The sequence below is a fragment of the Drosophila hydei genome, unplaced genomic scaffold, assembly GCF_003285905.1.
Source record: "Drosophila hydei strain 15085-1641.00,03,60 unplaced genomic scaffold, DhydRS2 tig00000296-arrow-arrow-pilon, whole genome shotgun sequence".
NCBI classification, from domain to species: Eukaryota; Metazoa; Arthropoda; class Insecta; order Diptera; family Drosophilidae; genus Drosophila; species Drosophila hydei.
The window spans coordinates 157,257-168,163 of record NW_022045705.1 but is presented as its reverse complement, the minus strand read 5'-3'; the positions used below and the strand labels follow the sequence as shown (position 1 = coordinate 168,163).

At 40.2% G+C, this 10,907-nt stretch overlaps 1 protein-coding gene across 1 annotated transcript; it reads right to left on the bottom strand.

The window, feature by feature from the left end:
- Positions 1-780: 780 nt before the first annotated feature.
- LOC111594643 (putative peptidyl-tRNA hydrolase PTRHD1) lies at positions 781-1,231 on the bottom strand. The gene has a single exon (XM_023308076.2). The coding sequence runs from the start codon at positions 1,152-1,154 to the stop codon at positions 798-800; it is 357 nt and encodes a 118-aa protein (XP_023163844.1). The 5' UTR covers positions 1,155-1,231; the 3' UTR covers positions 781-797.
- Between the last annotated feature and the right edge of the window lie 9,676 nt (positions 1,232-10,907).

The following is a 10,907-nucleotide window of genomic DNA, read 5'->3' as shown; positions in this document are numbered from 1 at the left end:
AGACAGCAAAAAATCAAGATACAAATATTTTAAGTTATTGACTACATAAAAACCAAATGCTTTTTATTTGAGCAATCGAAGCATATATGTCTATATATGAGATTGAGATATATATATATATATATATATGCATACATATAAATGGGCGTTGTCATTCACAGTTTTAGTTTGCGCCGTCTTCTTCATTTTCGTGCATTGCTTGGCTGCTTGTCGTGGGAATTTCCCTTTTTCTAACTGAGCTGCGTATTTGCATAGCTTCTTCCGCTGTCTATATCGATATCCCAGCTATCGATTACACATGTGTATTCACAAGTCATGGAAGCTGTCTTCATGTTGTATACCTAGATAGTTTCACAAAAGTGAATTAGACTTATCGATATTGAAACATTGTTTGAGTTGTGTGGGAGGCTGGTTGCGTTTTCCAGCGAAGCTTCGCTATACTTGTTAAGGTATATACTTATAATATATGAGTGATATGATTATTCGGACATTAAGTCTTATGTCTACAAGAGCGAGGGAATTCAGTTGTTTCCTTGTAGTAAATGCTTCTTAGATGCTATATTGGGTATCAAAACTAACATAACTGAGGTAACTGTTACAAAATTTTGCTCAGGTCTAGCGGAAGACAAGTTTCTTCTCTCTCTCAGCTGAAACTTTTCATAGATCTTCGGCTGCCTTTTGTTCTATCTGTAAGAATATGAAAATCAATTACAATCACATAAACACAAACAAATATACAAATATGTTACATTTATTGACATAAGGAAATGCTAAAATGGTATCTTAGCTAAAGTTCTTTACTTTAATAGCTTTAGATGCTTTACATATTTGTGTACCGCATCCTTGATGTAGGGCTTAAGGGCCACGCAGGTTGGTATATTCTCTGGCTGTTCAATCCAGAGCTTGTGCTTGATCTCGTTTTCTTTTAGCTTTTCGGTGAGCTTTAGCAGCGCCGCCTCATCCTTGGCTTCCAACACCACTTTGTGCATGTTGTCTAGATCTTTGAGATAGGCTTGCGTCTCCTCGTCGTCGACATGGACGCTCATCACAGCAGCCGTTGCATGGCAACATTGTGCTATTACGGCACCCAGTGGCCAGTTAAGAGTGCTGCGCAAATCGCTACGCACCACAATATATTGCACTATGTTGGCCATTGTACTGAAATTGATCTAAACAATGCGTTTTGCCGGCAGACTTCATGCGGCTTACATATATTTCAAGGCTTGTATGCTGTTCAATTGTGGCGGTAGGCTGGGCAAAATTCATTTGTAGCACACGAGCTGCACAGTTGTTTTGCTGGTGCCGAAAGCTGCATACTTATTCTGAACAGCTGAGAAAATGGTAATTAGGATGACCACATTTGTTGTGTTAGAGATTGTGGGCTGCCTAATAGCTATTGTGAACCACTCGCGATTGGTTTATACTTCCATAAACTATGGGCTACCTTTTACTGATATTTATGTAAATAAGTGCATTAAATGAAATAAAAATATACTTCGCATTCTGCACTTTGTAAGAAAATACCTAAGTTAATGCATTGTAAAGTATCAAATAAACGCAGCTTATTTTGAATAGCTGGCCCGCAAATATGGGCTGCCTAAAAGTGGCCGCGAACAGTATTCATTGTGAACAGCTGGGTGCTCAAATTTGTTGACATAACAAAAACTGTGGGCTGCCCGTAGCTACTAATCAAATTTGAATTTCCCGCCAACAGCTTTAGTGTTTCAAGTGAATTTAAAATAAATAATTTACTGCCTTTATTCATTGCCAAATTCACTTCAATAAATTTAATTATGAAGCGAATCTGTATATAAATATAAATAAATTATGTTCCTTAAAAATAACGAAAAATGATCATATCGCTTAGTTTAAGAAGTGATTTTTCTGTGTTGGTTAGATGCATTAAATAGATTTGAAAGCATTTCGTGCTCGAGACTAAATGTCCCCATATTTAATTGGGATGCTGTCTGAACTTCAGCATTGAAGTCGTTGCGACTTCATCGTGAGTTGTCAAAAACAGCGAATTGCTATTTTTTCCATTACGTTTTTACAACGATTTGCAGCTCAATTAATCACATAGTGAAGGAGTATGAAAATGCGCGAGGGTCGCTTGTTCAGTTACCCTCGCCTTGGCGTTGGGTCAGCGACGTTTTGCGATTCGGCAAGCAAGTAGTTTATATGTTGCAATCACAACAGGCGAGAAGCTGGCAGAGAGCAGAGTAGAGGGGAGAGGGGAGATGGGGAGAGCACCGATTAGTGTAGAGGCATGGCAATGACATGCGTCCGTAATTAACGTCCCATTTTGGGTTAGATTATCCATGAATAATTGGAAATGACGATGGTCGCGCCTGCTCTTCGACTAGCCCAACGTCCGTGGGACAGAGGGACACGTACGCCGGACTGGTTATGCACTATCCAGCGGAGCGAGTGGCACCAACTGCAGCAGCAGCAGATTGATGATGGGCGAATAGTTGCTGCTGCCGTCCAGCCAGCCAGCCAGCCATTGAGCTTTTGCCGGCCAGCCAGGCTTGGCTGTCGGTTGGCATCGGCCACGGCAGCTGAAAACTTTGCTAATTGCTTTTTGGCCACATTGGCCAAGGCAAAGGGGCAACACGGTTATGGCAGCGGCATCCAAAATGCCATTTGCACCCATCCATGTTTGGCCAACGAGCCAAGGAGTTATTGCATTATGATACCCTGTAAACAGCTTACACAGTGGGCAGGCCGTTTTCATACGAGCTATGCTATTGGTTCATCAAGAACTGAGGCTAGTTATACTAATGATATATGCTTTAGATACCCTGTAAATTGTAATGAGTGCTTCACTTACCGGAATCATGTGCTTGTTCATACCCTGTAAACAACCTACAAAGTGGGCAAGCTGTTTCGACCAGCTATCAACTTACTTTCATTGCATTGCTCGCTGGTTGTATGTACTATGTACTACCCTGTAAATTGTTAGCGCCTTAACTGGACTGTTTATCGCAGTCTCTGCTTTGCTGTCCAGCTAATCAAGTACTTGACATGCCCAGTCTGTAAAGCCTGCTGTATTTTGTATACCCTGCATTTAAAATGTAAGCTATTAAGAGATTCAGAGCGAGTTTGTTAGTAAATACTAAATTGTATACCCTGTAAAGCTGTTTGAGAAGCAATAATATGTCTGCTTGACTAATATAGGGTATAGGATAAACTAATAACTGTAAACCAACTCACTCGCACTGTAGCTTGTATACCCTGTAATTTCTTTTCAGAAACTCTAATGAGTGTTAAGGCTTAACAAATTAGAACAGAAAAAAGTACAGGGTATTAGCAAATTTGCTTGAAAAACAGGTTTTTGAACCGGTTCGCGGTTTTACTTTCATTTGCTTCTCGAATTATTGATCGATTCAAGCTTAGCTCAAGAAACTCTTCCCACAAAGAAGTGGAAGTGCACAGGGTATGTGCAAGTCGAGCTAGCTCACGCTTAGCTCAGATTTGAACTCATTTATCTTTGTTTTAGCTGCGCCTTTTTGTGACTCGTCGACTCAGCATGAAACTAATTGCGACTGGATATATATAGTCTATATAGATAGGTATATAGCTATAGGTATGGGCCCAGCTATTGTCCGAGTGGGTGTTAGGGCTTGAATGAATAGTTCCTCGCACTTTGGCATTAGATAAATTTGGCACTCGCTTCTCAGTTGTCAAAACAAATTTGGCCAAATTCATTCGTTATGAGATTAGGGCCAGCTCCAGCTGCAGCTCGACTTTCACATGCTCCCATTCAAATACCCATTCACATTCACGTGCTCATTCATATCCTTATTCACATCTTCAGGCAGGTTCAGCTGCTCCCAGGGGATGCAGCTGTGGCGCTGCTGCTGGGCTGCTCTGGAGGTTGGGGCTGTGGCTGGGGCTTCGGTTCAGTGACCGCTGTCCATGGCAAATGCAAATGTCATTTTGTGGCCATTCGTATGAATAAACGAAATTAAACGCCAAGACTGACCCAAAAATAGTAAACGAAAAAGAGTTTGAATGGCAGCACAACTAGCCACGCCCATGCCGCCCACTTGGGAGCAGGCATCAAAACCCAACGTCAATAGAAAAGAGCCAAAGAAAGCAGCGTTTGCAAATTGAATCCAGCTTCAGCCTGAGCCATTAATCAAAATCTTATGAACGCGCAGCGAACAACCCTCATCTTAGTGCTATATAGATATATATATATATATATATATCTGACAGCGCAGATCCTAACTATGGGCATTGTTCTATGCGTGCCCAACTCACAGTTGCTTTTATTAGGTGAGCTGCGAGCTGATTGCATCCATTGAGATCTGCTTGTGCAGCTTACCAAATGCTCAGATTATTGGGTTTACAGTTAGCATAGGAAGTGCTAGAGCGACGTTAGGGATGCTAGAGCTAGAGGGAGGGCGTGAGAGTGGGAGTGTAGAGCGAGAGATTGTGATAAGATAGAGGAAGAAGCGTCGGATGGATAGGAAAAGAAAGCTTTGGACAGTGCGAGTGATATGGAGAGAAGAGAGAGAGAGGGAGGAAGGGAAGGAGAGAGAGAGAGAGATAGGGAGAGAGAGAGAGAGAGAGAGAGAGAGAGATAGGGAGAGAGATAGGAAGAGAGGAAAGTATGAAGAGAGATCTAAAATCATGTGAGAGAAAGATAGATAAAGAGAAAGAGCAAAGGAGTTGAAAGGAGAGACAGATAGATTGAGGCAGAGAGAGAGAGAGAGAGAGAGAGAAAGAGGAGATACTGAGAGAAAAAGAAGTAAAAGTAATCAATGAGGATTTAAGATCAAAAGAGATAAGGAATGAGAGAGAGAAAGAGAAAGCAGAGACCAAGAAATAGACAAAAGAAGCCATAGCTGAGAGAGTTAGAGACAAAGTATGAGAGAAAGGGACAGAGAGCGAGCTGGAAAGGGAGACAGATAGAACGAAAGAAACATAAAGAGAGTAATATATATATATAAATAGATAGATAGATAAAAGATATAGCTAGAGTCAGCTATGAAAGAGGCACAAAAGTATAGATCGATAGAAGAATGGAAAGCTGAAGAGTTACACAAGTATTAAGAGAGAGAGGGCTGCTGTTATTACAGTTAGTTAACATATATATAGTTAACATATATATAAATTTGTATTTATATATATATATAAATATATATATATATATATATATATATATATATATCCAGTTTATCCAGTTTCTTAAGGTATTTAGACAACTAATTGCAGAGGTTAGCCTCGGGGTTGGGCTGGGCTGAGCAGAGTCAAGTTGATTGGGCCCATTCGACTGGGGGGGAGGGCGAAGCCGTGCAGTCAGAACGCATTAAGAGTTCTGCCCGAGCAGCGACAACTTGTCACAGATGGAAGCTACATTGGGGGAGTTACGGCTGGGGTCTCAAGCTGTGGGCGGGGCACATTCGATTAGCGTGTGGTGAAACTCGATGAGTTTTATTGGTAAATAATGGCAAATCATTTGCCAGTTGACACTCGTTGAATGGCCCAAGAGCTGCCACATATATATATATATATATATATATATATATATATACATGTTAGATATATGTATATGTGTGTCGAGGCTGCAAAGGACTAAAGGACACACGCAGTGCGCGACCGTTGCGGCTGCTAATGAGCAGCATTAATGAGCGCTATTTTTCACTGAAGTCACAATCAGTGAACGTGCGTGTGTGTGTGTGTGTGTGCTTGGGCGAGGCTGCGCCAGTCTCTAGGGTATTTAAACGTCCAGAAGCACAGGCAGCAAGTGTAGCAATGACAGCAGGTGCACACACACACACCGACACACACACCGACACACACACACAAACGTCTGTGTTGGGCACACATGAAAATTTAATATGAATGCTAAAAGAAAGCAAAGAATTTGTAATTAAATTAACCATTTGCGTCAGTTTTAGAGGCTGAGAAATGACAGCGCACAAACGATAAGCACGCTTACGATATACTGACAGTTACGATATATACATTCGATATATGTATACGATATATGCATACCGTACGATAGGGAGCCTGAGAATTGACAGCGCACATACGACATAAGCACACACTTACGATATACACTTACGAAATACACTTACGATAAGCATGTCAGATATACAAATACGATATATGTATATCGTACGATAGCGAGTTTGAGAAATAACAGCGCACATACGATATAAGCTCACACTTACGCACATTTACGATGTATATATACGATATATAAATACGATATATGTATATCGTACGATAGGGAGCCTGAGAATTGACAGCGCACATAAGATATGAGCACACACTTACGATATACTTACGATATACACTTACGATATACTTACGATAAACGATAAGATATTCAAAAATACGATATATGTATATCGAACGATAGGGAAACTGAGAATTGGCAGCGCACATACGATATGAACACACACTTACGATATACGCCCACTTACGATATATATTTATATATCTGCCTGCCCACCGCTGCCACGCCCAATCGCACATTGTCCAACAGCCGAGAAAAAAAGGGCTCAATCAAGTTTGCTAAGTGGCTCTGGGACCAAAGAGCCCAGCTAAGGTCCATGCCCAAGAAAGGTACAAAAGGGGTGGGGCAGACGGGTGTCTGGGGTGGGGAAGGGGCATAGGGAGGGGGTGCTAAGTCACAGAGGGGTTTGAGTGCGGCTCGACATTCATAAGAGAAAAATGTGAAATGAAAAATCGACTCGCAATTAGCAAACATGAAACATGTCGCGCGGTTTGAGTGGGCGGGCAGCAAACACACACTCGCACACACACACACGCATACCCTCAAGCAACACACATACAGAGAGACAGAGATACAGGAACTGGCTGCGTTGTCAGCATGGTTAATAAGTTACTTTTGAGATACTTTATTACTTCCTTGGTGGCGCAGAGGTGGCAGAGGTAGGGGAAGGGGGGTTGGTGCGTGGGCCGTGTGTGTAGGGCGGAGACTGCTGCCCTCCCTCAACAAAGGCGGCAGCAGCCCAAAAAATGCCAAATAAAAAAGGGGTTGCCAGACTGTCTTTCATTAGGCAGCAACGCCAGAGTGTGTGTGTGGGTGTGTGTGTGTGTGTGTGTGCAGTTTTTTAATTTATGCGATTTTTGACTGCGTGCGTGTAAAATGCCTAAGGTGGGCGGATATGAAGCTGCTGCTGCTGCTGCTGCCAGTGTCGCTGCTTAGCATCGATTGTCTTGCGCACAAAAGTAGGCAATAGTTTTTTTTGATAGGATTCTTTGAAAACAAGCTCTTATCAAAGGCACATGTGTGTATTGGTGTGTGTGTGGCACACGAAAGCCTCTACACCTGTCAAGCATTTGCCGAGCATAGAGCTATATTAGTCCCAGCCAAGCGGGTATATTAGTTTGACTTTGTTTATCTATTCAGAGCATTCGAACAAGCTATGAAATCGCAGCATTTGCCAGCAGCTCATTAACTGTACATATGGAGAGCATATCTGGCTTGATTGTCTATGCATATATAGACAATATATATAGTGTATATATACATATATCTTATATAGATCTTATATACATGATCTTACTTCAAGTAAAGTTCTGCTTCTTAGCAAACTAGGTAGGAATTTGCAATAGGCTTTTCATACTATCTCTATCTGTTAGATCAGTGCAACTTCTATTATTAGCAAATGGCATATCCCATAGATAAGTTTAATAACAAGTTGTTATCGATAACTTAAATAGCTGCTGCAGTATAGTTATCGATAACACTGACACACTTGCTGGGACAGCCCCTAGATGTGTTAAGATTTCATTTTTCATTAGAGTCTATTCGCATATAATGTGTATCAAGGCCAAGATAAGGCTATGTATTGCTCTATATACAGCCTGATACTGATATATATATATATATGCATATATAGCTGCAATTGGCATATGTCTGCCGGGGCTCTCGGATGCTAATGAAAAGTCTTTTCACATTTTTTCTCTTCTCTTATTTATGCAAATGAAATCAATGCTTGTTGTGCAGTGTGTGTGTGTGCGAGTGTGTGTCAAAAGAATAGAATTTTTCATTTTAAATTACATGCAGCAAGTGTGTGCGTGTGTGTGTGTGTGAGTGTGTGTGCAAAGAAAACTTTTGTTCCGTTTATATTGTTGAAGAACTTTTGCATGGCGTCTATTGACAGCCGGCTTGCCCCTTTGCCCCTTTGCCCCATGCCACGCCCCCTTGGCCCAGCCCACGACGCTGCCTCTGCGGCACCCATCCGTCCACAAATTTGAAGTCTAAAACGTTGTCGAACCACATTAAAGGTAACTATGCAAATATTTTTGCGGCTCACACGAACAAACAGCGAACCTTTTTATAGACCACACGCACACACTCGCACACACACACTCGCACACACACACACTCGCACACAGTTGGCAGTTGTTTGTGGTCCTTTTTTCAGCATGTTTTGATGGCAACCAAAAATATTCCATGCTGGTCAATATTCAAACTAACAGCAAGAAATCGTGCTCCAGTTGGGCATGCTCGACTAGCAGCTACCCTGAAGCGTGCCCACTTCTTTGGTAGAGATTGAAATTGGGTTTCTCTATATAAATTTAGGCTGTGCTGGGCTGAGGTATGCCGCAAAGGCGACTCAATTTCGATTTGTTGGCCTTCAAGCTATGCTTAAAGCTATCGAATTTGTATCGATAGTAAGAAAATTTGCTGAGTTATCGATGGAAAAAGAATGAGACAGAGAGAGGGACGGGCAGAACGGTTTTATCGGCAGAACGCACGGACAGACGGCTAGACAGTAGCACGAATAGATAGCCAAACTGCTAGACAGACAGAGGACTCAGCTCGATGCCTTTTGACTCTAGCTGCTTGTTACATGCAGTTGCAGGTAACCAATACGCCCTGTTCAGGGTCCAGGGTATAGAAACTACTATGCTGCACAATGGTCATGCCATTTCCCTTGCTGCTAGGCATGACAAAGTAATGCGTTTGACTGTTAGCCGTTCTAATTGTACGCATTTAGTTTTTTTTTTTTTTTGGCAATCACTTAGCTTGCCTTTGCCTTCTCTCCCTCTCCCGCTGCCTGTACCTCTGCCTCTCGCCCTCTCCCTTGCGTTTTGGCTATGTGCGGAATGTCTAATGAAGCCACATAAATCAAGTGGCTTCCAAGCAAAGGCAAAAAGCATTTTCCCCTTTTTTACCTCCAGCTGACCCCTGTCCTCTATCCCCTCCCCTGACCTTGTTAGCTTGACCAATCTTCCCTTGCAGCTTCCGGTTTGTTGTCGCCGTGCTAATTGAAATTAAAAACGTTGCCAAAAAACATAAAATAAAAATGAAAATGAAAATATTTTCTCCAAATCTGGCTCAGTTTTCATTTTGGATTGCAGCTGCTGCTGCTTCTTCTTCTTCTTCCACTTCTGATTTATGTGATTTGCGCTAATGCAATGAAATTGCTTTTAAATACTATGCCAACTCTTTGCTGTCTATTGCTGAAACCCTACAATCATTGTAAATGCTTAAAAAGGGTATATAAGTTTTGTGCAAAGGTTGGAAGAAGGCGTGGTAGAGACCGAGTGTTTATATGCTGTATCGCATTAGTTCAGTTGCAATTGTAGTCAATATTAAAAAAGTGGCCATTTTCTTGTCAATTTATTCTTATTAAATGGGTTATTCTGATTCGTTGATCAAAACTTGATTGAAATCCATTGAGGATTACAGAAGTTATTAAAGAAAACGTTTGGTCAATCAGTCAAAATCTTGTGGCAATTAGCTCCAAGCACAGGCTCTATACATGAGCACACATACACACGTACGCATACAAGCGCTCGCTCTATACATGAGCACACATACACACGTCTGATGCTTGCCCATTGGCATGTTATAAATAGAATAGTGTGATCATACATTGAAATGCGTGCATGCTCATTGGCATGCTATAAATAGAATCGCCATTGCAATTGCCTTATGTTTGCTTTGTCAGTTGCTTCTTTAGTCTTGCTTTTGCCGCTGCTCATGCAAGTGTCGCAATGGCGGACTGAAATGCTTGACAGTCGGAGTTAGAGGTGCACATTTGATTGGGGAAATGAGAGTTGCCATCTTTATATTTAAGACAGCCCATATACGAGGTCTGTTCGAAAAGTATTGTTCTTGTTGCATATCCGCGTGTTTCGTATTCGATTTTAGATATTTTAGAGTTGACACTCCTACGTGCCCCACCAGTGGCATTGGATTTGCAGACCAAAACTGGTGTCTTATGCTCGAAGAACTAAAGAGGCCCATGAGACCATGAGATAAACAAGATCACAAAAAACAAGAGAAAAATCACGACTTTGCGATAGTTTTTGAGTACATCTCGTATTTAACAGCTATGAGCCGAAAATGAGCTCAGATAAATCGAAAAAAAAAAACACAGATATTTATATATCCTTTATTTGTATTTGAATTATTTATTTCTTGTAATATTATATTTAAAAAAAAATGACAATGATCACATAAAATATTTTATAAATTACAGAATTCTTGTTATACAATACATATTACATATATGTATAATTATTATATATATATATGTATATATATATATATATATATATATATATATATATATATATATATATATATATATATATATATACATATATACATATACATATATATATATATATATATATATATATATATATATATATATATATATATATATATATATATATATATATATTAATATATTTATTTATAATCGTATATTTATAGTGTTTTTTAATTACTTTTTATGTCGTTTTTTGGTATTTTTTGGTATATTTTAAATACAATGATTTTTAAGCCTGCTATTTGTGTTTTTTTTTGTTTTAAAATTCGTCTAAATTTCCTTACGCTTTTTGTTCGTGTTGTTGGTATTTTTTGGTATTTTTCATATAATTATTATTTGTTATATTAAGTT

Excerpts from the sequence above, each read along its gene's own strand:
- LOC111594643 (XM_023308076.2), bottom strand. The coding sequence starts at position 1,154 with ATGGCCAACATAGTGCAATATATTGTGGTGCGTAGCGATTTGCGCAGC.